This window comes from Musca domestica, unplaced genomic scaffold (genome assembly GCF_030504385.1).
Source record: "Musca domestica strain aabys unplaced genomic scaffold, Musca_domestica.polishedcontigs.V.1.1 7, whole genome shotgun sequence".
In the NCBI taxonomy this organism is placed as follows: domain Eukaryota; kingdom Metazoa; phylum Arthropoda; class Insecta; order Diptera; family Muscidae; genus Musca; species Musca domestica.
The window spans coordinates 6563595-6590392 of NW_026712383.1; the positions used below are offsets into that span (position 1 = coordinate 6563595).

At 35.8% G+C, this 26798-nt stretch overlaps 2 protein-coding genes and 1 long non-coding RNA gene across 3 annotated transcripts in view; 2 read left to right on the forward strand and 1 right to left on the reverse strand.

Moving 5' to 3' along the window:
* Nucleotides 1–26798, reverse strand: part of LOC101891108 (uncharacterized) — a 130882-nt gene that overhangs the window by 58663 nt on the left and 45421 nt on the right. The gene's annotated exons all lie outside the window — the stretch shown is intronic.
* Nucleotides 186–22324, forward strand: LOC109612861 (uncharacterized). The gene is made up of 3 exons (XR_002194715.2): nt 186–523; nt 587–661; nt 22150–22324. It is a non-coding gene; the product is annotated as an uncharacterized LOC109612861 (long non-coding RNA).
* On the forward strand, nt 23670–25548 carry LOC101891280 (uncharacterized). Its single transcript, XM_005181494.4, has 2 exons — nt 23670–25084; nt 25159–25548. Exons 1-2 carry the CDS (start codon nt 23861–23863, stop codon nt 25165–25167), a joined length of 1233 nt encoding a protein of 410 aa, XP_005181551.3. The 5' UTR covers nt 23670–23860; the 3' UTR covers nt 25168–25548.

Genomic DNA, 26798 nt, shown 5'->3' on the forward strand with positions numbered 1-26798 from the left:
TTCTACAGGTACCAAAAATCCTATTGGAAGTGACAATATATTATCCCACCTGACTCTCACATACATAGTACTCTAATTCAAAAAGTTTTAAGAAATTGCTAAATTTTTTATTATGTTTTCAAACCTTTTAAAATTTCATAAAAAATATATCAGTTTACCTGTGGCTAAAACATGATTAATAACATAAAAATATTTTGAACAGCAAACAAAAAAAAAAAAACTTATTAAAATATTTAAAAAGAAAAAAATTGGAATTTCAATTCCTTTGACATTTTCCAATCTATTGATGCTGAAAATTGTATTCAAAGATTCCTGCCATGGCGTGTTTCCCAATAAAGGATTATAACTGGAAAAAGGTCACAGCTTGTTTGAAAAGGGTAAAAAATGCCAAACTCTTCTCTCTCTGGGGTGTCCGACCGAGCCAACCCAAAGCGGACAAAGAAACGGCAGAAAATATCATAAATGTGTTCAATTTTGAAGGTAATAACATGGGATTATCAGCATCAAATAAGTGAGTAATTTGGTAATGTTCAATGACCAACAAAAAATTGGAGAAAAGAGAATAATGGCTCTGTCGTTTGTTTAGGATTTTCATGGAAACGAAATTTGAAGTTGAATACTTAAACATCAATTCATGGCAATTCAAACAATGAAAATGCAGGTGAGCTAAAATGTTAAGGTGTCACACCACCACAAAGCCTCCACTAACTAACCTCCAAGAAACTTATACTTAATTGTTATGCTGTGGCTTTTGTTTACATTCTCCCATCTTCTTTTTCAAATGTTTTGGTTTTTGTTCATAACTCAAATTTACTTCAAGTCATTAGCGTAGTGATTTGTTTGCGTTTGGACGGGAAAAAAAACTTAAAGTGTAGCAAACGAATTCCGTAATGCGGGTAATTAAATATAATTAATTATTAGGGATTGTTACAGTTAATAGGCTTAATTAGCGACGCCCTCTTTTTTTTGTTGTGTCCTGGCTGTCACTCAAAGTTGTTAAGAGACACTGAATGAGGTATACCGGGCAAGACAAAGGCAAACACGTTTTTGGGTAATTTTTGGAGATGCACGCTACAGCAGATTGTGATGGAGATGTTATTGGAGGAAGTTTTTGGTACAAAATTTTGTCAAGCATTGATTGATGGGCTCAACGCTTACTGTTTTAATGTGCCACTATATTGAACTCAAAATCTTCATGCGATATAACAGACATGTTGGTGTAGTTTTACTTATTAAATGTTTTAGACCCTAGAACTCTTTGGACCAAATCAGTTTCAGGACAATTATAGTCGGTATAGGTTTGTCCGTCCGTCCGCCTATCTGTCTGCTGTCTGATGCGCAAGACAACTCGAAGGAATTATCCAGTTTGGTACAAACTTCGTTCATCGCAATCTTATTATCTTACTTAGATCGAGTTCGGAGATGGGCAATACGGCCCACTACCTCTGGCAAAGTGTTCAAAAAATATTTTACTGCACAGAAAAAGAAAGAATAATCCGTTTTTGCTCCAACTATGCAAGTCCAAATATTTGCATCGGTACTAGGTCAGGTGAGAAAATAGACAATATCGGTCTATTCCATCATGCACCTTCCTCCCAAAAATTAATTATAACACTTATAAAATGTGATGTAAGAGTCCGATTGTCTTCATTACACACATCTCAATATTTCTATCAACATAAGATCTCCCACAAAGGTCAATCACCAAAAAGATTATAAAATCCCAAAGAAGCATCCCATTATTGCGAAACAACTCAGCGATTCCTTACAACTTGCTAAATTTAAAAATTTCTTTTAAACAGAAACCTGAGAGGAATATGGAATTTAGGATTTCGCATAAAATTGGATGCAAATGTTCGATTTTCTTGTCAATATTTTTATCTGCATTAGATGAAGTATGAAAATGGAATACTTCGATCGACTATATCTGGTACTTCATGCACCAGTGGTACCTCACGCATTTCCAAAAAATTCAAAATATCTTAAAAACTCCAAAGCAAAAGATCTGATTACCAAGCGCACACGGGTTCAACTGCGAAATAGAGGGTTGTGAGTTCCAGACTCACCGATATAGTTGTTGATGTGGAAGTAAGACTCGCAACAACTCTTAATATTCTTAACTAGGCACAGTGTGCTTAACTATTAATGATAGGATTGACACTTCAATACTAGGCGTAAACAAGTTAAAAAGCAATAAGTTCGGCGGGGCCGAATCTTGAATACCCTTCACCATTTGGAACGAATTTGGAAGTTTTCAAAAAAAAAAAAAAAAAATAGAATCTGTTAAAAATTCTGTGGAAATCTTAATAATACCGAATACAGCAACTTACCGTTATTTTGGGGTTATACGAAGATGTGAATCTGCATAGGCACTTTTATGTCACAGGCTGTAGTATCCATTACGAACATCAAATACCAAATTTTAAACAATTCCTGTGAATAATGTCGCTAAAATCATCAAAATACCGAATACAGGGAGGTACAGTTAAACGGGTGCCATAAATAAACTTAGAACTATATATTTAATTTTCAATACAAAGCTAAAGTGATTTCCACATACGGACAGACATAGAATATTATACTGTTCGAGAATATACAGGACGAGATAAAAAACTGCAACAAAGTCAAATGCCATAATTTTTAAATTTTTTTAATTGAATTGAATGAAAGCTAGAAATAGTATCAAATTTTAGAATAAGTTTAGATTTGTTCGAATTGGCCACCTTTGGCACGAATTATGATCTTCAAACCGCCAATGAAACCGTCACACGCTGCCCGAATGTTGCTCTGCGGTATTTTTGCCCATTTCCGGTAACGAGCTTGCTTGTGGTGATCAACACTTTGGTATTTTTTAGTGCCAACCTTGTTTTCCAAAATACTCCAGACACAATAGTCCACCGGATTGGTATCCGGGTATTCTGGTGGACATTGTACGCTGGAAGAGAAGTGAGGAACCTCGAATTGTAACCATTCTGGGGTGGCGCGTGCTGTGTGGGAAGGAGCTGAGTCCTGTTGGAATGTCCAAGGTCTGCGGCCAAAATGTTTGCGTGCCCAAGGCTTTAATACACCCTCCAGAATATTTTCGCGATTTTTTTCGCGGATAGCGACCATCGGCTGTTATGGCGGCCCACACTATCACCATGGCCAGCGCTTGAGTTCTGGTGGCCAACAGAAGGTGCACATTTTAAGCTGACCTCCTTGGCAAGTAAACACGATAATTTTGTTTGTTTACAGACTGCTGGACAACTAATGGTTTCTCATCGGAGAAAACCAAATTCGGCAGTTCACCATTTTCGGCCAAGCGAAGCAACTCTTTATCTCTTTTGAATCTATTTTCTTTGTGTTGCGGTGTAATTTCTTGCACTTTTTGGAGTTTCAATGGCTTTTGCGATATATAATATTGCGATATGTTCAGCTCACGAGCCATTTTTCGGCCAATGCGATGAGGGTTTCGATCAAGTCGCTTCTTTACTTTTACTCACATTTAAATGCTGGAGTGCTCTAACGATAGCCACTTGTGGTTTTCCAGCCAATTATAAAGAAATCACACCGTCACGCTTGAATTCCATCACGAATAACTTTTTTCCTGGAAAATTTTTTCCAAAATGCTTTTGTACGCTTGTACACAAAATAATGAGCTGTCACTGGAATAATTTTAACAGCTGTCGGACGAGTGGCTTAGAAATGACTGCAGTCTGAAGTTGGTTGCAGTTTTTTCATCTCACCCTGTAATTGTATATTTCAGGCATATATGGATATTTAAACTCCTCGCAAAAAATATTCAATGTAAGTTTACTTTATAGTCCCCAAATAGCTTCCCAATTGTGGGCATTTTAAAGGTTTTAGACCCAATTTCCAACGAAATCAGCTGCAATTTGGGTAGTTTAGCTCCTATCATGAAGTATTCTATTTACGTCTACTTCATGATACAGCTCCCTTATAAGTTATTACCTGAATTGCGGTATTTTTAATGTAACCGGTCCAAGTTCTAACAAAATCAGCTGTAATTTTAGATTTAGGGTTCATTAAGGTTAGTTTAACTCCTCTCAGAAAAATATCAAAAATGGTTTAAACCTCATATTACGGATCTTCTAAATTTTGGGCATAAGAGATTTGGCAATAATTCAAATTTTCACATGGTGGATGGTACTGGACCTCTGGGTTTTTCCTGATAATTCTTTGTGAGGGTTTCAGCGGTAAATTTTGAACTCAGGTTGCTTTAATTTTGTAGTTTTGGAATAAAAAGTAAACTTATATCTTACCCATACAATGATACCGGAAATATTATTTGCTTTTGAAGATCTAACCAAATTTTCCATCCGAAGTGACTCTAATTTGATATTAATTTCTTGATTGCACCCATATTAGCTATAATTTTACGATTAATTTTTTCAAAAATTCTAATCCATCCTGTGGAGCATGAATCACTTATTTTCGTTGGTTTGAAGATTCCATCTAAAATTTTTAACTTAGTTACCCCTCCTTGGGTAGTTTGTGTTTTTAATAAATTGAAAGCTGTCAACAAGCAACCCCATAGCCATATTTTCTAGCCGACTTGGCTGTAACTTGACATATCCGATACTTTGCGAATATCTATCGCAAGAATATATAGGTATAGATAAGGCCTCCTATAACACTAGAGTAAAATAATGGTTTGAACATATCGCCCATGAACCATAACTCTAGATTTTAAGCCCTTATACTTACTTGACTTAGATAATTTAATGGTTCCTCCTAGTGAAGTGTAAAATAGCTTCGCCCCAGCCGACCTTTATTTTAAATGTTAACATTATGTTCTTCCCATTTCTGCCACTAAACAAGCAATTCTTAAGCGTTTCCATTTAATTTATTGTTTACTGTATTCCCAATAAACTGTAATTCCAAAGTGGCTTAATTCCTTCACCTCCTTCTCCCCCATTTTTTGTTTGTTATGCCGTGCCGCTAAGTCAATTAAATCTGTGATTAGTGTTAAGTACTCCAACCCCCTAACCCCACATCCACCAATTAACGGAAAAAACAAACAAAAGAATTTTACGGCGAGAGAATCGTATTTTCCAACAACGTTTATCTCGCTCATAAATAAATTAACAATTTCCGTCGACATTGCTTTCGCCTGGCAATAAATTACAAATTCAATTGCAAAACATTTAAACTAATCAAATTAAGAGAAAATTAAAAAGAGATAGCTACAGAGTTTCACAAAACCCCGAGAATTTGCACAACGAGTTTGCAATAAATCTCGGGGAATTTTTTTTTCTGCTATGGGGTGGTAATGGATGGTAGGGGTCTTGGGGTAACTGAGATAGAAAAAGCCTCTCCTATGAAGTGTCTTATGGCGAAATAATTATTTGTGTCACATTTATTGAAAATGTGCTGCTAATAGGCATTGTCACACGCACAATGCCGGAGGCTTTTCTAGACTTGCGAATAAATCACAAATCATGCCATGGAACAGAAGCAATCGTTACACGAAAATCTTAGAATGCGAGCATAATGAACTTGGCATTAAAATGAAAAATGATGGCTTAGCAAAGTAGCAAAAAAAAGAACACAAACACACACACATGCACGTGCCAACGTACACAGCAATCATAAAAAAGAAGGTAGTATTCATACATACTCATATTTACACGTACATAGGTACAAAGTGGTGTTGTTGTTGGAAAGGGAGGGGGGTTTGAGATTGATAACACTGCATTGCAAAGCATGAAGTGTTTTATTCGTTTTGCCATGGAACTCAAATGAACGTTTCACCTACTTTTCCCTGTCTCCCCCACTTCGCACGAGAGATATCCTAGGCAAAGTGTCCTTGAGCTAGCTCCCCCATGCCCTGCCTCTAACCTCCCTCTTATATCTAATAACAAATGATCAAAACCTAATGGAAATGACATTTATTATGATGACTGGTTGTTGTTGTTGCTTCTGCTGCTGCTGCTAATTTGATGAGATGAGAAAAACACTTCACGTATATATCTTTCTTTACACCGGAAATATCATTGACGACCACAAGTCTTCAAGGTATTTATGCAACAGAAACCAAACAAACCAACCAGTCAGCCAGTCAGCCGATCCCTGCCAACCAGCAGCAGCAATTCTGTTGGCAAGCAATTTATTTAAATTCCTCTAATTCCATTTGTTTTATGAATTAGATTTGTTCTGTTCTAGGTAGTGTTGGAGAAAAGGGAAATAATGTGGAAAAACTTTGCTATGGTTTCTTTGCAAATAAATCCATCACAATGTTAGGAAGAAGGAGAGTTACTGGGAAATTTGATGAATTAGTTTGACTAATTATCGTGAAATTAGTTTTTATCTTAGGTATCTAAGATAAAATCTCGATAATATTAATTGAGTACTTAGTACCAATTATCAAATACCGTTTTGGTACAATTTCACTATGCAAATCAAAAAATATAACACGGAAAACCCAAGAGATTAAGAAAGTAGAACTAGAAACATGAGACCGGTGTACTGGCGTTTTGCATGTTTACAGAGACAAATAATGAAAATAGGGCGAAAACGTTGCGAACATTTTTTGCCCCTTGGAAAGTATTGGAGTTACGATTTCCTAAAACCCACTCATTTTAGGTTTATATTGTCTGGGGCACAAATCATAGAAATATTTTTGTAAAATAAATTAACCCTCTATCGAATTATTAAATAGGTTTCTTCCCCTCAAAAAGATAGAATTTTATCAGATCAAAAAAAAAAAAAAAAAATTCTTCGCCATAAAAAAAATTTTAATATAGGTATCAGAATACACAAAATCTCCAAAACTTTTATACCAGCCAGAAATCGATAAAAAAATAACCACTTTTTCTTACTGGTTATTTTTTTTTATCGATTTCTACCACTGTGCTTACTTAGTAGAGCTCCCGTAACAAAATAATTTATTTCAAGTAGACCATACCACCTATCAACATTTAGCTTTAAAGCAGTTATAGTTTGCTGAAGAGTGCATGATATCACTTGGAGGAAAATTATATTAAAAAAATATATATTGGAGCCGAATTGCACGAAATGGAAACGTACGTCCCGAAATTCACTCCAATCGGTCTGATATTAGCCATTATCTGCACAATAAACCTGAAATCGGATAAAAAATATATATGTGTGAGCTATATTCAAATTTTAACCGAGCTTTATAAGATATCTGTTACCAAATATCATTGGTGTCGTACATATTACGAATTTGAGAGACTTAAACACCAAATCGGATCTGAACCGATTTTCTCCGAATTCGATGTACTTGCTTCTAGACTGAATTTGGTTGGATGTGCCAAAATTCAGGACTTTTGGGCTGATATTGGCCATTTTGTGCACAATTAACCCGAAATCGGTTGAAGATATATATGGGGCCTATATCGAAATCTCAACCGATCTTGATAAAATTTGACTGAGGTATTTCTGGGCTTTATCTGATAACTGGTACCAAATATCATTTTTTTCGAATGTATATTACGAATGTGAAGGACTTAGACAACAAATCAGATGAAAAATATGTAAGGGGCCTATAGCTACAGATCAGATGAAACATATATATGTACTTGCTTCGTTCGGATATTCCAAAATTCAGGTCATTTGGATTGATATTGGCTATTTGGTGCACAATTAACTCGAAATCGGTTGAGGATACATATGGGAGCTACATCCAAATCTGGACCGATCTTGCCAACATTTGATACACTTATTTCAGAGCTGTATCTGATATCTGGTACCAAAGATCAATGCATATTATGCTTTAACGGACGGACGGACCCCAAATTGTATAACTCATATATATGCGAGCTATAGCTATATCTGAACCGATTTTTGATTTATTTCCTTCTAGACAGAATTCGGTGGGATGTACAAAAATATAGGTCATTTGGACTTAAATCAGCCCTTTGGTGCACAATTAACCTGAAATCGGTTGCTATATCTAAATTTGAACCAATTCTCACCAATTTCAATAGGGTTCGTCCAAATATTGTTTACGAAATTTCATCTCAATCGGATAATAAATGCGACCTGCATTTAAGGTATAAAAACACATTTTAGGGTTAAAGCCGCACATCTGAAATTCTGCAAAATTGTTCCATAAAACATAATTTTATGGAGAATACATACAAGAGAAAATCATTTCTCATAAAATGTTACTATAGGCCGCCAAAAAAATAAATATCATCAAGAAATAGTTTAAAAGTTTAATTTTTATTAAATAATATTTATTAAATAATAGACCACAATTTCTCAGTATTAAGTCATTACTTCAATATACATCGAAAATATATACATTACATATAATACATTTTTACGTACTATATATAAATTCGTACTTTTCTGTCCAATAAATTACTGAAAATGGGTACATTTGTGAAATATGAATATTTTTTTCGATCCTAATACAAATATGCACCATTCTAGCCATTTTATCACTTTATATACCAAATTTAGTATCATATTGTACTTTTCATACACCAACCTTATTATATTTTCGGCACTCCCAGTCGTAATTTTCAAAGATTCGTATACGTTACAGTACACAAGCCGAAAACATTTCATAACAATATGTTACAAATTCATTTCTATTCCTATACTTAAATGAAATTTAGTACTTTTTGTAGAGGTTGTAATACAATTTTTCAAATTCATCTTCGTATCTAAATGCTGTGTCTATTATACCATAAATAAAATTAAATGCCATCTCTATTCCTTCAGTCTATGCCACTTTTAGTACTATTTAGTAATTTTCGTGGAATTTGTAGTACGTATTTTAACATTCATCTCCTTATCTAAACGCTTAGCATTCACAGTGATAATAATATCCAAAATTTTAATTCCAGTTTTATTCCTACGCTAAATGCCAACAATTTAGTACCTTTAATACCATTTGCATGACCAAAATTACCTGCACAATTTACATCAAACGATTCATTTTCTGTGCATAAGTGTGTCCATCGAGCTGATTCAGATTTTCTTTTTAACCTTGCACACAAATCCAATGGTACCAAATATAGTGTATTTTTGGTAAATATCAGATACCCTCATTCCAAATTTCAGATTTCCAGCTCTTTCTCCTTAAAATTTACTGCCAAATCCCAACTCCATATATCAATACCAATACGAAATTTTAAATTTCCAAATTTATTCCTTCCCCAAATACCGAATTTAGCAATTTTAAGTATGAGTTTCCACAGAAAACTTAATATCTCAACCCAACCTCACAAAAAGTGACACTAATACGATTTTCCAGATTTCCATCTCTATCATTTCGGGTATATAACCGTTAGTAATTTTCGTACATTTTATACCCTACAACACTAGGAAAGTATATAAAGATATTCATATCTCGCCGAGCTGAGTCGATCCAGCTATGTATGTCCGACCCTTCGTCTGTCCGTCTGTCCATGTTAATTTCTAAATGAACGAAAGAATAACAAGTGGAGAAAGATGTAAATGTTTATAAGTGCAGTTGTAAGATTTAGTAGATTTTCCAAAAGAATTTAAGTTTTATATAATTCTTTGGTTCCTCTTCTATTGAGCTTACGATCTCGTCACTTGGATAAAAAAGTTTTTTGTCATAGGAGTTATTTTAAAATAACTTCGGGGGAGAATATCCCAGGCAAAAAACAAGGGAACTGATGAGGATTGGTGGCTCTTTCCGAAACCTAGGTATTCCCTGCCTTACCCCCTGGCAAACATTACCATCGTTCTCCACTATTAAACAAATGTTGTTTTATCAAAACAACAATAATGGGATTAAGCCTGACGATTTTTGCAACAACAAAATTAATTTGTAATCACGAAATTGAAAATGTAGGTGGGGTTATGGTCAGAATAGAAGCCTATTGCTTTTGGAGATGATCGCATAATAATAAATATTAATAAATGGACAAAAACTGAAAAATTTCCTGATTTGCAGTTGCTCTAGAGGTCGCAATTATAGACTAATCGACGCAGAAGTTAGCATGGGGCTAGAGCACAGAGCTGGACAGAAGCCTTCCGATTTGGATGGTCATCGGATAATATTTATAGACCATAACATTTGTGTTAAATAAAAGTCAAATTTTCTATTAAACCGCGAATATTTTAATCCCGGCGAAATCACAAATAGACGAAATGGTCAATTCTGACCGTTACGTAGATACCGATAGTAAAGATATCGGATATATTTAGCGAAATATATACGATGTATATGTACAAAGGAAGGGGATGTTAGTGAGAATGCTTATATATCCGATTTTGATCAATTTTGTCAATTCAGAATGCCCCCTTGGCATAAAAGAATAAAATCTAAAAAAAAATCGCACAAAAAGATGGCAATAATGATGTTAATAAAGATTTTGTGATTTTTTTTATTTTTTAATTTTTTATCGCATGCGATTTTTTAATTTGACTTTATATTGAAGTGTATATTTTGTACTACTTTTTCGCCTTACAATACAGATTACAATAATCGTCCGATCCATCACATTTTCACAAGGGTAGGATTAGGCTCATAAGGGCTAGGCCTATTGTTTTCAAAGATGTCGGCAATGTTGTTGAAATGGACCAAAAACAGAAAAAAATTCCTCATCACTCAATTGAAACTAATCCGCCCGCCTGAGAAGTGAGTTAAGGACGGGGAAAAATTCTAGCATTTTGGAGGTCCCTTGGATTATATTTAGGTGTGAAATAGACCACAACGGGTAACAGCACGACGGAGAGCGTAAATATGTATTGGTCAAATGTCCCTGTTCAAAATACTAATCGAAAAAAAAATTCAAAATGCTAAATTTCAAAATCGAAATCTTACAAAATGGATTTGGACGTAAAGGGGCTTCTAACATATTGTACTGTTGTAGGGTATCACACGACTGTAGCTTTTGCTTACTTGTTTAGTACATATTTCTAAAACAACCTTCAAATCTCAACCCAACACACTACACGTTCACCTAATACCTCTTAGTACATTTCACACGTATTTCCAAAAACCACCTCCTCATATTAACGTGCACAAGATTCCAAATGTTACCAAATCAATTAATTTAAGTACTCTTGGTTCTATTCGATTTTTTTAATTTTTATTTATTTTTTTATTTATATATTTTTTTTTTTTTTTTTTTTTTTTTTTTTGAAAATCGTGTATGGCTTCGACGAAGCCCTGTTAAAACTAAATATTGCCAATATACTCCTCTCCAATTTTCTTCAAATTTTCTTGGATAAAAAGCAATTCGTAATGAAAAAATATGACAAAGATATGTCAATGTGCATAAAACCTTTAAGGACGTATAGGGTATGACAACAATCATACGGAAACTTGGTTCGATTGAGACGCTTTAAAATATTTGAAAAAATAATGACAATAAGTGAAATATTAGAATTTTATCGTAATTTTTAATGTAAAACCCCCCATTGCCCGCCACATTTTATTTAAATGGCAAACTCAATTCCAAAATTTATTTCTTCACATTTAATGTGTGACCCCGTTTTCCAATTCGGCTGCAGTTTATGTTGTATCGAATACAACATTTTCTCTGCATGTGCCACATATTGGCTGATGTGGCAAATCTCCATCAGATAAAACCAATATCTGTAAAACAAACAATGTGGCCAGTCGGCCAACCATCCAGCCAACAGTTACAGCGCAACGTCATGTCCAATTAAATGTTTCGGATGCAAACAAATGCAGTTGAACTGGAAAATGGATGGAGCCAAAATGGAAGAGTCACAAGAGAAACAAGAGCGAAAAAATAACAACAACCCACGGAATTGTTCCAAATATTTGGCCAACTAAAACTCTGGCGTGTCATGTTGTTAATGAGATGAGTACAATACCAGAAAAAAAAGAAAAAACGCACAACAAGGCGATTATTTAGTTTGGTGTTGGAGCCCAATGGGAGTTAAAAGAAATAATTGCTAATATTTTTTTGGGTGGAAATAAATAGGATATGTATAATTTCAAGAGAAGGGGATATGCGTTAAAAATAATTAGGTATATTTGTGAATGGTATAAAGAGGATTAATTTCATAGCAAACTAACAATTTGGGGAGAGGGTGGCGTATACGTTGTAACAACACTTATACGCCACGAAGGACCCCTGCAATTCATAGTGGATATGGAGATGAATAGTAATAATTGTAAACAAACAAAATCAAATTTACTTTATTTTTGGTAAAAACATATTTTATAGGGCCTCTGAGCACCCTCTAGATTTAACAAATAATATTTCTCCATAAGGATAATCTATTATTGCTTGATATTAAATCAAGAAATATTTCTTGGAATTTAACAAATTCAAGACGGCAAAGTTTTCCCTTTCAGAGTAGCAGAACAAAGATGCTGAAAATATCAAAATAAATTTAAAACAAGTAAAAAAGCTGTAAGTCCGGCCAGGCCGATCTTTGCATACCCTCCACTATTTGGAACGATTTTGGGAATTTTCCATTAAAAATTCTGTTAAAATCTTAAAAATACCGAATGTAGCCGTTATATTAGGGTTTATACGACAACGTGGACCTGCATAGACAACTTTTGTCATAAACCATTACAATATTTAAATGCGAAACTTGAATAAAAAAATTCGGTGAATAATGTAGCTAAAATCATCAAAATTCGGAATATAAAGAGGTACCGTTATATTTGGGCTATACGAAGACGCGGACTTGCACAGAAAATTTTCTGTCATAGGCTGTAGTATCCGTTATGAACTTCAAATACCAAATTTAAAACAATTTCAGTGAATAATGTCGCTAAAATCGTCAAAACTACCGAATATCGGGATGTACCGTTATATGAGGGCTATACGAAGACATGGACCTACATGGCCTATTTTCTGTCTTAGGCTGTAGTATCCATTACGAACATCAAATGCCAATTTTGAAACAATTCCGGTAATTAATATCGCTAAAATTATCAAAACTACCGAATATCGTGAGGTACCGTTATATGGCGGCTATACGAAGGCGTGGACCTGCACAGACAATTTTTTGTCATAAGCTGTAGTACCCATTACGAATATCAAACACCAAATTTGAAACAAATCCGGTAAATAATGTCGCTGAAACCATTAAAATACAGAAAATAGGGGGTACCATTATATGGGGGCTATACGAAGACGTGGGCCTGCACAGACAATCTCCTGTCATAGGCTGTAGCATCCGTTATGAACTTCAAATACCAAATTTAAAACAATTCCCGTGAATAGGTTAGCTAAAATCATCAGAAATCCGAATATAGGGAGGTACCGTTACATTTGGGTTATACGAAGACCTGGACCTGCACAGACAATCTCCTATCATATGCTGTAGCATCTGTTACGAACTCCAAATACCAAATTTGAAACAATTCCGGTGAACAATCTTGCTAAAATCACCAAATCTACCGAATATCGGAAGGTACCGTTATATGGGGCCTATTCGAAGACGTGGACCTGCACAGACAATTTTCTGTCATGGGCTGTAGTATTCATTACGAACGTCAAATGCGAAATTTGAAACAATTCCGGTAAATAATGTCGCTAAAATCATGAAATTACCGAATATCGGGAGGTACCGTTATTTGGAGGCTATACGAAGGCGTGGTCCTGCACAGAAAATTTTCTGTCATAGGCTATAGCATCCATTATGAATTTCAAATACCAAATTTAAAACAATTCCGTGGAATAATGTCGCAAAAATCATCAAAATACCGAATATCGGAAGGTACCGTTTTATGGAGGCTATACGAAGGCGTGGTCCTGCACAGACAATTTTCTGTCATAGGATGTAGTATCCATTTCGAACATCAAATACCAAATTCTAAACATTTCTCGTGAAAAATGTCGCTTAAATCACCAAAATACCGAAAAAAGGGATATACCATTATATGGGGCCTATACCAAAACGTGGACCTACATGGCCCATTTTTTATACCAATACATAATACACATTTGAGTAAAATTTTATCAAACAACTTCATTTAGCTTGGAAGCTAGAGTGATTTCCACATAGAATTTTATGCTGATCAAGAATATATTCTTTGTGGGGTCTAGAATGTATATTTCGAGGTGTTACAAATGGAATGACAAACTTAATATAGCCTCCATACTATTGTGGAGGGTATAAAAATCAAGGAAAATATCTATAAAAATAAGAAATCCCAAAAGATTTATAAATTAATTTTTTTTTTTTTTTTGTAAAATCTAAAAGAACCTTTAAGGCCTTTCGCCTTTTTTCAAAATTGTTTCTAATAAAATTCACTAGCTAATTGAATTAAAACCATTTTGACATGTATACATAAAACATACAACCATATCATATAGATATTTTCCCTACCCCTCATATATTAGCCACAAATGTAAAATTTCCTGTGGTTTCCATTAAAAACAAGGCAACAAAAATTTTCAAAATATTGTTGATTTTCCCAAAACATTTTGCATATTTTCTCCCCCCGCCCTTTTTTGCATTAATTTGCAACATCACCAGAAATTTAACACTGAATGCAAATTCGCACATTCCAAAATTTGTAGATTTCTATCTCATGCATTTAACATCAGCGACACAACTCAAAAACACACACAAAACCTAGGCACATCCTTTGAGGACAGGGATGTGGACGAGAAAGGATTGCATTTTCTCATTTTTTTTTTGTTGCTGTACCTTTTGGCAGTATTTTGTTCATCGTCAGATGATGGTGCCTTTGTTTGTATGTTTTGTTTGACTCTGTTGGTGATAGCTAGACACAGGGACACACACACGAACTCCAACACTCATACAGGTCTATATTTAAGAGTGTTGCGTTAATTTAATGGCATGGAGTTTTGTTTTAGTTGGAAACACAGGTCTACAAAAAACTTCTACAAATAGAAGACCTCTATGTAGAGAAGACTTTCTAAAGTTCTTCTATTAAGAAAAGCCCTCTGACGGTCTTCTATGAAGAGCAGACCCCTGACGATCTTCTATGAAGAGAAGACCTCTGACGGTCTTCTATGAAGAAAATACCCTCTGACGTCTTCAATGTAACGGTCTTGTATGAGGAGAATACCCACCGATGGTCTTCTATAAAGAGAAGACCCCGTATGAAAAGAAGACCTTATGTATCTCTCCTATGAAGAGAAAATCTTCTGTAGATCTTCTATGAAGAGAAAATCTTCTGAAGCTCTTTTGTGAAGAGAAGATCTTCCGAAGCTCTTCCATGAAGAGAAGATCTTCTGAAGCTCTTCCATGAAGAGAAAATCTTCCGAGGCTGTTCTGAAGCTCTTCCATGGCAAGGAGACCCTCTGAAGTTCTACGGCAAGAAGACCTTCAGAAGTTGTTCAGTAAAGAAAATGTCTTCTGAAGCTCTTCTATTAAGAGAAGATCTGCTGAAGCTTTTCTATGAAGAGAAGATTCTCAGAAGCTCTTGTATGAAGAGAAAATCTTTTGAAGCTCTTCTGTGAAGAGAAGATCTACTGAAGCTCTTCTGTGAAGAGAAGATCTTCTGAAGCTCTTCTATGAAGAGAAGATCTTCTGAAGCTCTTCTATGAAGATAAGATCTTCTGAAGCTCTTCTATGAAGATAAGATCTTCTGAAGCTCTTCTATGAAGAGAAGATCTTCTGAAGCTCTTCTATGAAGAGAAGATCTTCTATGGTAGAAGACCTTCTGCAGCTCTACTATGGCTGGAAGACTCTCTGTAGCTCTTCTATGGCTGGAAGACCTTCTGTAGCTCTTCTAAGGCTAGAAGACCTTCTGCAGCTCTTCTATAAATAGAAGACCTTCTGAAGCGTTTCTATGGCTAGAAGATCTTCAGAGGCTCTTCTACGAAGAGAATCCCTTCTAAAACTCTTCTGGAATAGAAAAAAGAGAATTTTTGCAATGTTTTTGTCTATTGTCGTGGCCTGCAATTTTTATTTGCCCAGTGTACATTTAGTTGTTTCAGCTGTTAATGATTCTGCATTTGCAGTAATGGTTTTGCAGCTGAACTTATTTGTTTGGACTGTGCTTTGTTGGTTGATCCTGTTGCAACATACGCATGCTGGTGACATCGTTCCATTTTTTGTTTTTGTGTGCGATAAATGCGTGGGTCCAGAGATTTGCAGTGGGACATAGGGTGTGACGAAAAGTCTCATCTAATTTTTTCGCCAAGAAATTGGATATACACCAGCAACTTTTAAAGATTTTAAAGGTAACCCTATGACCCAAAGATGATCTCAATAATTTCCTTGTAAGTATTTGAAATGAAGTTGGTATACGGGTATATATATACTTTAGTAAAAACTATCGGATTTTTTTTTCGAAATTTTGTTCAGAAGGAAAGTATTTTTTTTTTTTGGCGACGGATTTTTAAACTTAAGACTAAAATCCAATTCCACCACAATGCTCTTCATGAGTGCAGGACATCTAAAATGCTATTACGGACATGTTGTGAAAGTGGTTTGAGTATATTTTCCACATCGGTATAGTAGGTTCCGGACAAACCGGGTTTTAGACCCGGACATTCGGATTAAATATTCGGGTATCCGGGTCCGGAGAAAAAAATACTCTCCGGAATCAGTGTAAAAATACCTACCTCTGGAAAAAGAATTTCAAAAAATATACCAGAGTTTTTACTAAACTAGAGTTAATCCGGTATACGTTCGAAATTCGCGTCAAAAGCGTGAGTGATTTTTATCACTTGTTTTTATGTGTTACTCGAATTTTAAACAAGAAACTACAATCCCATTCCACCCTAATGCCCTTCGCATGACTGCACGACATCTACAATGTTATTACGGACATGTTGTGAAAGTGTTTTGAGGATATTTTGTTTATTTCTCACTGAGCCAGACGGCTTGTTTCATGCGTTTGTGCAACAAAAAAATCTCAAAACAAGCAGTTGCTGCAGTTTATGGAAACTGTTGCAGACACGGACGCACGTACACTCACACACACTCACATCCACTCAAAAATACAAACTAATGCACTGGACATAACCTATAAATGCCAACATGTCCCCCCTACTTTTCGCCAAATCCCAGTTGATGTCTAGCTGATGTTGTTGGTATTGTTACTACCACCACTACGAAGCAGCTTTGACCATAATACAATTCGCCGACTTGCTGGCACACATGAACATGGACATGACAGTTTCCAGGCTGGCATGCTTTACCCTTCTATCCCCAACCCTTTACCCAACTTCAATCCCCCTTCCCCCTCAAACAACTTGTTTGGTGGTTATAAATTTCAAAACGTTTTTCAATTTTGGTTTTTGCCCAAACTGCTGTCATAAAAAGCAAAAACTAAATCGAGTTAGGTTTAAAACTCTCAATTACGTGAACATGTTTTGAATTTATTGCCTATAAATTGATTTGGTTCTGGGAAAATGGGTTTTGCTTGTTTGTTTGTTGTTTTTTTTTTTTTTTTGGTTGTTGAGTCCACACACACACTCGGGTATTACGGGGAGAATTTTAATTTTTTTGGACATTTTCGAGAGAGTGCAAACAAAAAAAAAAAAAGAGGAAATTAAATTTAAATTGATTTTTATTTTAGCAAATCAACACAAGAATCAAATAAAATAAACTATTTGAAAGAGGTAGGGAGAAGAAACAAAAACTAAATTAAATAAATAAAAATGGGTACATTTGACACCCGGAACATATTGTGGTAGATATTGAGGTTCTTAGAAAATAAAAGGGAAAAGGGATTATATTTAAAGTACATATTTAATTTTAATTCTTTATATTCACTGGATGAGCAAATCCTAAAACTCAAAAATCTAACCAATCTGTCAGCTTCCTTTATCCACAATTTTTTTATTTCAGACCCCATAATATGAAATCCTTATAAAGGGTGAATTATTCTCCTTCGTGTTTTTTGTCACAGTCAAACCTCATAGGTTTGGTCCATAATTGACCCAAAGCTTGCAAAGGAAGAAAGTTCTTCACACAATTTTTCCATTTTTGGTTCCATGAGTACGTAAATAAGCAGAATTGTTGATTCTGGAATGAATATAAGCCAGAAGCTTTGAAAAAGCTAACAATGCATCCAGAAAATCCTAAAAATTAGATGGAAATTTATTTTCAAAAATAATTAAAAACATTCAACAAATAGGACTTCTCAAAATACATATCCTGATGTAGTTGAGATCACAGAAGAAGATAAAGTTTTCCGATGTCAGATTACAAAATTTTTACATTTTTAAGTACTAACCAGTAAGGAAAAGTCTAAAGTCGAGCGGGGCCGTCTATATGATACCGTACGCCACTACGCAAATTTAGTAGAACTCCCGTAACAAGAGAATTCATTTGAAGTAGATCATACCATCTATCAATATTTGGTTTTAGAGCAGTTATAGTTTGGTTTCAGAGGGAACTAATACATGGGAGGCATATCCTATTCTGAAAAGATATTCACCAATTTGACGGAGACGTATTAATCTTTCATACCAAATAGCATTGCTATAGAGTGCATGATATCACTTCGAGAAGGCGGGTTGCACTAAATGGAAACTTACTTCCCGAAATTCACTTAATTTGTGCTGATATTAGCCATTATTTTCACAATAAACCTGAAATCGGATTAAGGATATATATGGGAGCTTTATCCAAATCTGAACCGATCTTGGTAAAATTTGTCAGATGTATTTATGATATCTGGTACTAAATACTATTCTTTTGGAGCGCATATTAATACTTTAACATCAAATCGAATCAAACATATAAATTGGAGCTATAGCTATATTTGAAAATATTTTCAAAAAATTTGAAGTACTTGATTCCAGACTGAATTCGGTCGGATGTGCCAAAAGACAGGTCATTTGGACTGATATTGCCCATTTGGTGCACAAATAGCCCAAAATCCGCTGAAGATACTGGGTGAGATGAAAAAATTGCAAGCAACTTCCGACTGCTGTCATTTCTAAGCCACTCATCCGACAGCTGTTAAAATTATTCCAGTGATAGCTATTTATATTGTTTACAAGAGTACAAGAGCTTTTTGGTTAGAATTTTCCAAAAAAAAAAAGCTATTCGTGATAGAATTCAAGCGTGATAGTGCGATTTCTTAATATTTGGCTTGAAAACCACAAGGGGCTATCGCTAGAGCACTCCAGCATTTATATGTGAATAAGTCTTTTATGTATCGTACTATCGCTCATTACCGTGATACTGGTAGCGTAGCCCGACGTCAAGGAAGTGCACGGAAGAAAAGAGCAACATCAGCAGAAATGGTTCGGAAAGTAAAGAAGCGACTTGATCGAAACCCGCGTCGCAGTGGCCGAAAAATAGCTCGTGAGCTGAATATATCGCAACATTCCATTCGGCAAATATTGAAGAATGAGCTCGGGGTAAAGCCAATGAAATTAAAACCAGTAAAGAATGTATTAATGTCGGGCGGGACGACTTTATGATACCCCTACACCACTTTGCTAATTTAGTAGAGCTCCACATAACAATTAAAAGTTTTTATTGGAGAATTCAATCATACACGCTATGATAATTAAATGTTCAAAGGACTAAATATGCCGAAGCATTTGTATCTTTTGAACCGATTTCGAATTTTGCATACTTATTTGCAGGCCTAATTTGGTTGCATATGCAAAATTCCATACTATTCGATCTGATACTACACGTTTGGTGCACAATAAAAGGCAAATCGGACGAAGATATATATGGGAGCTATATCTAAATTGTTACCGATTATCTCCAATTTCAATAGGGTTCGTCCTTGGGTCACACAAATGATTTGGATCGGGCAATAAATGCGAACAGTACTTTTTTTACAAAAATACATGGATAGACGGAAGGGCATCAACTCAAAATGTGATTCGATGCAGATCATCAAAAGGAACTATGGGTCTATCTCGTTTCCTTTTGCCTGTTACAAACAAATGCACAAAGACATAATACCCTGACCACCTTGTGGTGTAGGATATTAAATGTGGTTGGGTTTCTCCAATGAGAAAACAATCGTTGGCCAGAAGTTTGCAAAAAAACAAAATGATCGTGTTTACTTGCCAAAGAGGTCAGCTGAAAATATGGACCTTCGGTTGACCACTAGAACTCAAGCGCCGGCCATGGTGATGGTGTAGGCCGTAACAGCCATAACAGCCGATAGTCGCTCTCCGTTCGTGATAATCGACCGTGGCATCAGAATAAATGCCGAATATTATCGCGAAAATATTCTGGAGGGTGTATTAAAGCCTTGGGCACGCAAACATTTTGGCCACAGACCTTGGACATTCCAACAGGACTCAGCACTATTGCACTCAGCATCCAAGTATAGTTACAAAATGAGGTTCCTCGGTTCATTTTCAGCGCACAATGGCCACCAAAATCTCCGGATACCAATCCGTTGGACTATTTTGTAAATCAAGGTTGGCACTAAAAAATACCAAAGTCTCGATCACCTCAAGCAAGCGCTTTGCCGGGAATGGGCCAAAATACCAAAGATATCAACATTCGGTCAGCGTGTGATGGTTTCATTGGCCGTTTGTAGGCCACAATTCGTGCCAAAGGTGCCCAATTCGAACAAATCTAAACTTATTCTAAAATGTGATGCTATTTCCGACATGTTTTGCTTTCATTCAATAAAATATAAGAAAAACAAGTAAAAAAGTTCGGTCTCCACCATTTGGAACGAATTTGGAAATTTCCAAAAATACAGAATATAGCCGTTATATTGGTGTCTATAGGAAGACGTGTACCTCAATGGGCAACTTTTGTCATAAGCCATTACAATATTTAAATACGGAACTTGAAAAAAAAAATCCGTTAATAATGTAGCTGAAATCATCAAAATGCCGAATATATGGAGGTGCTGATATATGGTGCTTGAACAAGGGCCTTGACCTGCATAGACATTTTCTGTCATAGACTGTAGTTCTCATTACTAACTCTAAATACGAAATTTGAAACAACTCCGGTGAGTGATGTCGCTAAAATTATGAAAATGCCGAACATTGAGATGTACCATTAGGTGGAGGCTATACGAAGACGTGGGTCTGCATAAACAATTTTCAACTGCGGTGAATAACGTCCCCAAAATCGCCAAATATCTAATATCGGGGAGTTTCGTTGTATGTGGGCTATACGATATCTTGAACCTATATAGATATTTCTCTTTCAGGGAGTAAAGTGCTTGGAACTTCTAGTATCGATTTTTAGACAATTCCATTGAAAAATGTTGCTAAAATCATCAAAATACCGTTGTATTTGGGATAAACGATATCGGGGACCGAAATGGACTATCATCTTCCAAGGAATGAAAAATCAGAAATAACTCCTTGTGTGCATTTTCCGAAAATTTTATTAAAAAAATTGGCTACAATCATCAAAATACCGAATATTGGGGTACCGTTGCATGGGGGTTTTACGATATCGTAGACTTATATAGACAATTCACTTCCAGAGGGTAAAGTAATCAGAAAGAACTCCTTGCGTTGATTTCCAGACAATTTTATTGGAAAATGTGGTTAAAATCATCAAAATGCCGAATATCGGGTGGTACCGTTGTATGGGGCCTATTCGACATCGTGGACCTATATTAACAATTCTCTTCCAGAGAGTAAAGTAATTAGTGAGAACTCCTCGTGTAGATTTTCAGACAATTCCATTCGAAAATGTGACTAAAATCATTATCGAATATCGGGGGGGGGGGGGGGGGGGGGGGTGGGAGGTACCTTTGTATGGGGGCTATACGATATCGCAGACCGATATAGCCCATCTTCGAACTTGACTTGACCTGCCCTGCAGACAAAAAACTGATCTGTGCAATATTTAAGCTTCCTATCTTAATTCGTTTCGACTCTAGCGTGATTACAACAGACGGAGGGTCGAACGGACTGGGCTAAATACTTTGTTATATTTGAAATGATTATTTCGATGTTTTACAAACGGAATGACGATTTTAATATACCCTCCATACTATGTATGTTATAAAAATGTAAAAATTATGGCGTTTGACATTGTTGCAGTTTTTTCATCTCACCCTGTAGACCCCATATAACTCATATCCTGATATTCGGCACATTGACGATTTTTGTCACACTTATCACCGGAATTGTTTCAAATTTTATATTTGAAGTAAGTGGTGCTTATAGAGATCTGGTACCTTGTAATAATCGGTATTTTCATTTTTACCGAAGTGGTTCGAAATTTAGATTTTTTTCCTATTAGATAAAATTGTCTATACAGGTCTTCGTATAATCCCCATAGCATGCTACATCCCAATACTGGTTATTATTCCTATTTCAGCCAAAATTTTTAACAAAATTATCTCAAGATTTGTATGCAGAGTTTACAATGGGCCTTCTCTAGCAGATGATTGGGAATACAGTACCACGCTTTTCTACATTTGCTCTACGTTCATAATCATCTGTGTTTTTATTGAAATTATAAAGAAATTAAATTTTGTAACACAGTGTAATTAAATTTTTATTCTTACAAGACATTCTACAAATCGCAATCGATTATTATTGTTGATAATATTCTCATTATTTATAGGCTACACAATAAAATGTTTGTGATGATGGCTCTAATAATTAAATTTTATTCTCAAGTGCCAATGCCATTGTTTCACTTTCCATTGTCTTCTCTCAACATTTATTGTCATGGCCAGAATGACTGTTTTTAATGTTTCCGAGCACTTCTAGGATGTCTGAAGTGCACGTCAAGTGTTGTTGATTATAAAAACAAGGAAAAAAACGACATAAAATTAAATATAATTCAAAAAGGGGAAGTCTTCATGTCGCTCATTCACTCTCTCAGCAACAACAACAACAATGGCCTTTTTAATGACATTAACGCAATTAATGTCAGCTTTTGTTGTTATTATATAAATATATATTTTTTAAACACTCTTACTCATTATTTATGCAAAAGTCTTTAATTGTATTTGTGAGTTATTAAAAATATGCCATATCACACACACACAGAAGCATACACTCAAATCTTCAGCATAATTTAAAATTTCTATGCAAAAAAAGAGAATGTCAAGTTTAGGAAATGAAAAGAAAAATGACAAAATCATCACTCATACTTGACTCACGGGCAACAGGAAATTATATTTATTTATTTATTTGTTGTACATTAGCGAAAGTAGTCATGGTTATGCCTGCCACTCATTTCTGTTTGTAATAAATCATGTGAACACAGTTTAATTAGTTTAATTTGACTTGTTTGCGAACTCTTTGAAAAGTTTTGGAGAAAGTTTTAGATGATGATGATGTTTAGGATTATGTTTAGAATTACGATGGTTATCATCATTATTTTAATAATGTGACGTCAGTTTTTTTCAAAATTATGTAATACAAAACGTGCGGCAAATGAGAATATTCAAACAAGTGCAGTATACGTTACGACAACAAGTATACGCTGTCATGTCCTCAAGGGAATTTTCTTTAAAATATAGAAAAAGGATTAGAATGTATATTGACGATGTTTGGAGCCAAATAAAATAATTTTTTTTTACAAAATTTCTTTATTCGAGTTCTAGATAAAATTTTGTCTAACGTTGTCACCTACTTATCTAACATTACATCTTAACATATTTTCATGAAATAATATGAATTATTGTAAGATGAAAGTCTCAGAAAGATTTCCAATACTTTTCTGTTACAAATTCAAAAAAAAAAAAAAGCAAATGAATATAAAAAATATACAATTGACCAAAAATTTTTAAAATTTGTTCGTTCATTGCAAATGGGAAAATATAAATTTCATGTGTAGCAAGATAACAAGTAATCGATAACCACATTGCTACACAATAAGAGTTGTATGAATAAATCGAGTCAGTTGTGAGTTGACTGCCAAACAGAATAAACGTGTACAGATCAGGTGTGGCCGAACACACGCGAGAGAGAAAAAAAAAAAAAAAAAAAGAGAACGACGCCAACCAGTGTGAAATTAACAAACAGTGAAATCTTTTAATAAGATTAGAACATTAAACTGAAAATATTAAAGGGAAATGGTGCGTGAAGATTTAGTGGCCCAGCTGAGGCTGGCAGGAGTCAACTTTCCACCAACGGCAACAATTGCCCAGCTACGCGAATTGTTGAGAGAAGTGGTAGGGGCAAGCGTCTCATCGAGTGCATCGTCATCGCCGACACCAATACCACCACAAGTAAGCGTAGCAGCTAGCGGCACACCACCACAAGGGCAAGCAGAAAATGTAGAGACACAGCAACAGCTAGACAACGCAATTACGCCAACGACTCGACAACAAGCAGATGTTCTGTTACAAACACCAACAACAACAAAAGAAATGGCAAGCAAACAAGGGCATGCAAACGGACAAGCAGTTGGGGTGGTAACAGACAAAGAAGGGCATGCAAGTAAACGAAACGAAATAGCGAGCAATCCAGAGCATGCTGGCGAACAAGACAAGATAATGCAAGAATTAGAGAGGCAAATAAAAATCTTGAAACTAAAGAAAGAAATTAGCGAGCTGGAAGAACAGTTGGAAACAAGAAAAAGTGTTGCCACATTTTCTGATGTGGAAGGTGCGTTGCCAAAATTTTCAGGGGACAACCAATTAATAATAACAAAGTGGATACAGGAATTTGACAACATAACCAACGTAATGAAGTGCTCTAAAACAGAACAATTCATTTATGCACGGCGTATGTTAAAAGGTAGCGCGGCCCTGTTTTTACGCAGCACAAAGTCAAATTCCTGGGAAGGCCTGAAAAAAGAATTATTGAATGAGTTTGGCAGAGTAGTTGGGGCGAAGGAAGCTCTAAGAAAGTTGGACGCTAGAAAATGGGACAGACAAAAAGAAAGCCTACACCGGTATGTCCTAGAAATGCAACAACTAGCGGAAGACACTCCACTCTCGCAGAAAGAAATAGTGGAGTACATAGTGGATGGTATGCTAGACAAATCAGTGGCAGCTTCCATATTCTTCAAGGTGGTCACGGTAGCCGAATTTAAAGAGCTGATACCAAAATACGAGAAAATGGTGGCGGACCGAAAACAATATCAGCCGAAAAGTGATGTGGTGAAGCAGGCACCGCCAACAGTCAAGTGCTTCCGATGCTCGAAGTATGGGCATTATTCAACAACTTGCACAGAGGGACAGCGGCCAATAGCGTGTTTCACTTGCGGAAAAAAGGGGCACATGAAGATCAATTGCCCACTACGGACGGTAGCGGCAATCCCAGACGAGGAGGAAGTAGATTGGAACATACAGGTGAGAGTAGCTCTGAGTCCCAGTAACACGGGGTCTAATGATCATCTTATTTCTTCCTTACTTGACACGGGTAGCCCATGTAGTTTTGTTAACCAATCAGTGATCCGGTCGGTGTCCCCACAACTTCAGATGAAAAAAAAGAGAGTTTCTAAATATAAGGGTTTGGACGGTAGAAAGCTGAAAGTATGCGGACGTCTTCCGGCATTTGTAGAGTTCGGAGGTGTTAAAAGAAAAATGAATTTTATTGTTTTGCCTGATAGCGCCCCGTGTACCTTGGTGCTCGGGCGTGACTTCCTAAAAATATTTAATATTGTTTTATGTTTGAAAAATGGGAACCCGAACCCAACTGAATTTTGTGACAGATTCGGGAAAAAATGTATCAATTTATTTTTAAAAGCAGACCCTCAACCTGAAGTAAATCCAGGGCTGCTAAAAATAAATGGAAAAGTAAAACCGAATGAAAACGGTGTCCTTTTTGAAAATGATAAAGGGAAGGTAACAGAAATAAACAACACACAACAGGAAGGGTCTACTCCTGTTGGGGCAATAGAACATGGTAAGAATATGAAAGAAAATGGGAAATCGGATGCTGGGGAAATAGTCAGCAATGAAATAGAAACATTGGGAAAAGAGATTACATGGGAGAATAAAGCATGTATAATAGAAGAAATAAAAGAGATACAGGAGGAAAACTGGGATATTAACCCGAAATTAAACGAAAGGGAAAAATGTTTACTACATAAGTTAATCCAAGATAATTATTTTGGGAAACTAGAGGATGAACCAAAGACATCAGATTTCAAAGCGTCAATTTTGGTAACGACGGGAAACGCGACCTACTGTTCACCTCGGAGATTATCTTTTGCCGAAAAACAGGAGGTAGGGAAAATTATAGCGGACCTGCAGGAAAAGGGAATAATACGACCAAGCAACTCCCCTTACGCTTCGCCCATAGTACTAACCAAGAAGAAAAGTGGTGAGGTAAGGATGTGCGTAGATTACAGGGCCCTGAATAAAATCATAGTACGGGACAACTACCCCCTCCCACTAATAGAAGACTGCTTGGAGTACCTGGAGGGAAAATCATGGTTTACCATAATGGACCTCAAGTCAGGCTTCTACCATGTCAGATTAGAAGAGGAATCGGTGAAATACACATCGTTTGTGGTACCGAATGGCCAATACGAGTTCTTAAGGCTGCCATTTGGCTTAAAAAATGGGCCAGCGGTATTTCAACGATTCATAGCCGGAATTTTTCAAGATTTTCTGAAGCGGGGCGAAATGGTAGTCTATATGGATGACATAGTGATAGCGTCAAAGACTTTGGAGGAGCATATCCAACTACTAGGAAAAATATTAGACCGTTTAGCTATGTATGGGCTTCAAATTAAAATCCAAAAATGCAAGTTTGCGTATAGTGAAATTGAATACCTTGGGTATAAGGTATCACGGAAAGGAATCGAACCATCGGACGAACATGTGGAAGTAATCGGGAAGTACCCGATGCCGAAAAACATTAAGGAAATGCAGGCTTTTCTTGGACTATGCTCTTATTTTCGAAAATTCGTACAGGGATTTTCTCTAATAGCCAAGCCATTGTATGAACTGACAAAGGAAGAGGTCAAGTATGAAATCACGGATGAGCGTAAGGAAGCGTTTGAAACGCTGAAGCAAAGGTTATCTTCGAGTCCAATCCTAGCTATTTATAACCCGA

What these genes read in the sequence shown, in the direction of transcription:
- LOC101891280 (XM_005181494.4), top strand. Translation starts at nt 23,861, where the DNA reads ATGGTGCGTGAAGATTTAGTGGCCCAGCTGAGGCTGGCAGGAGTCAAC.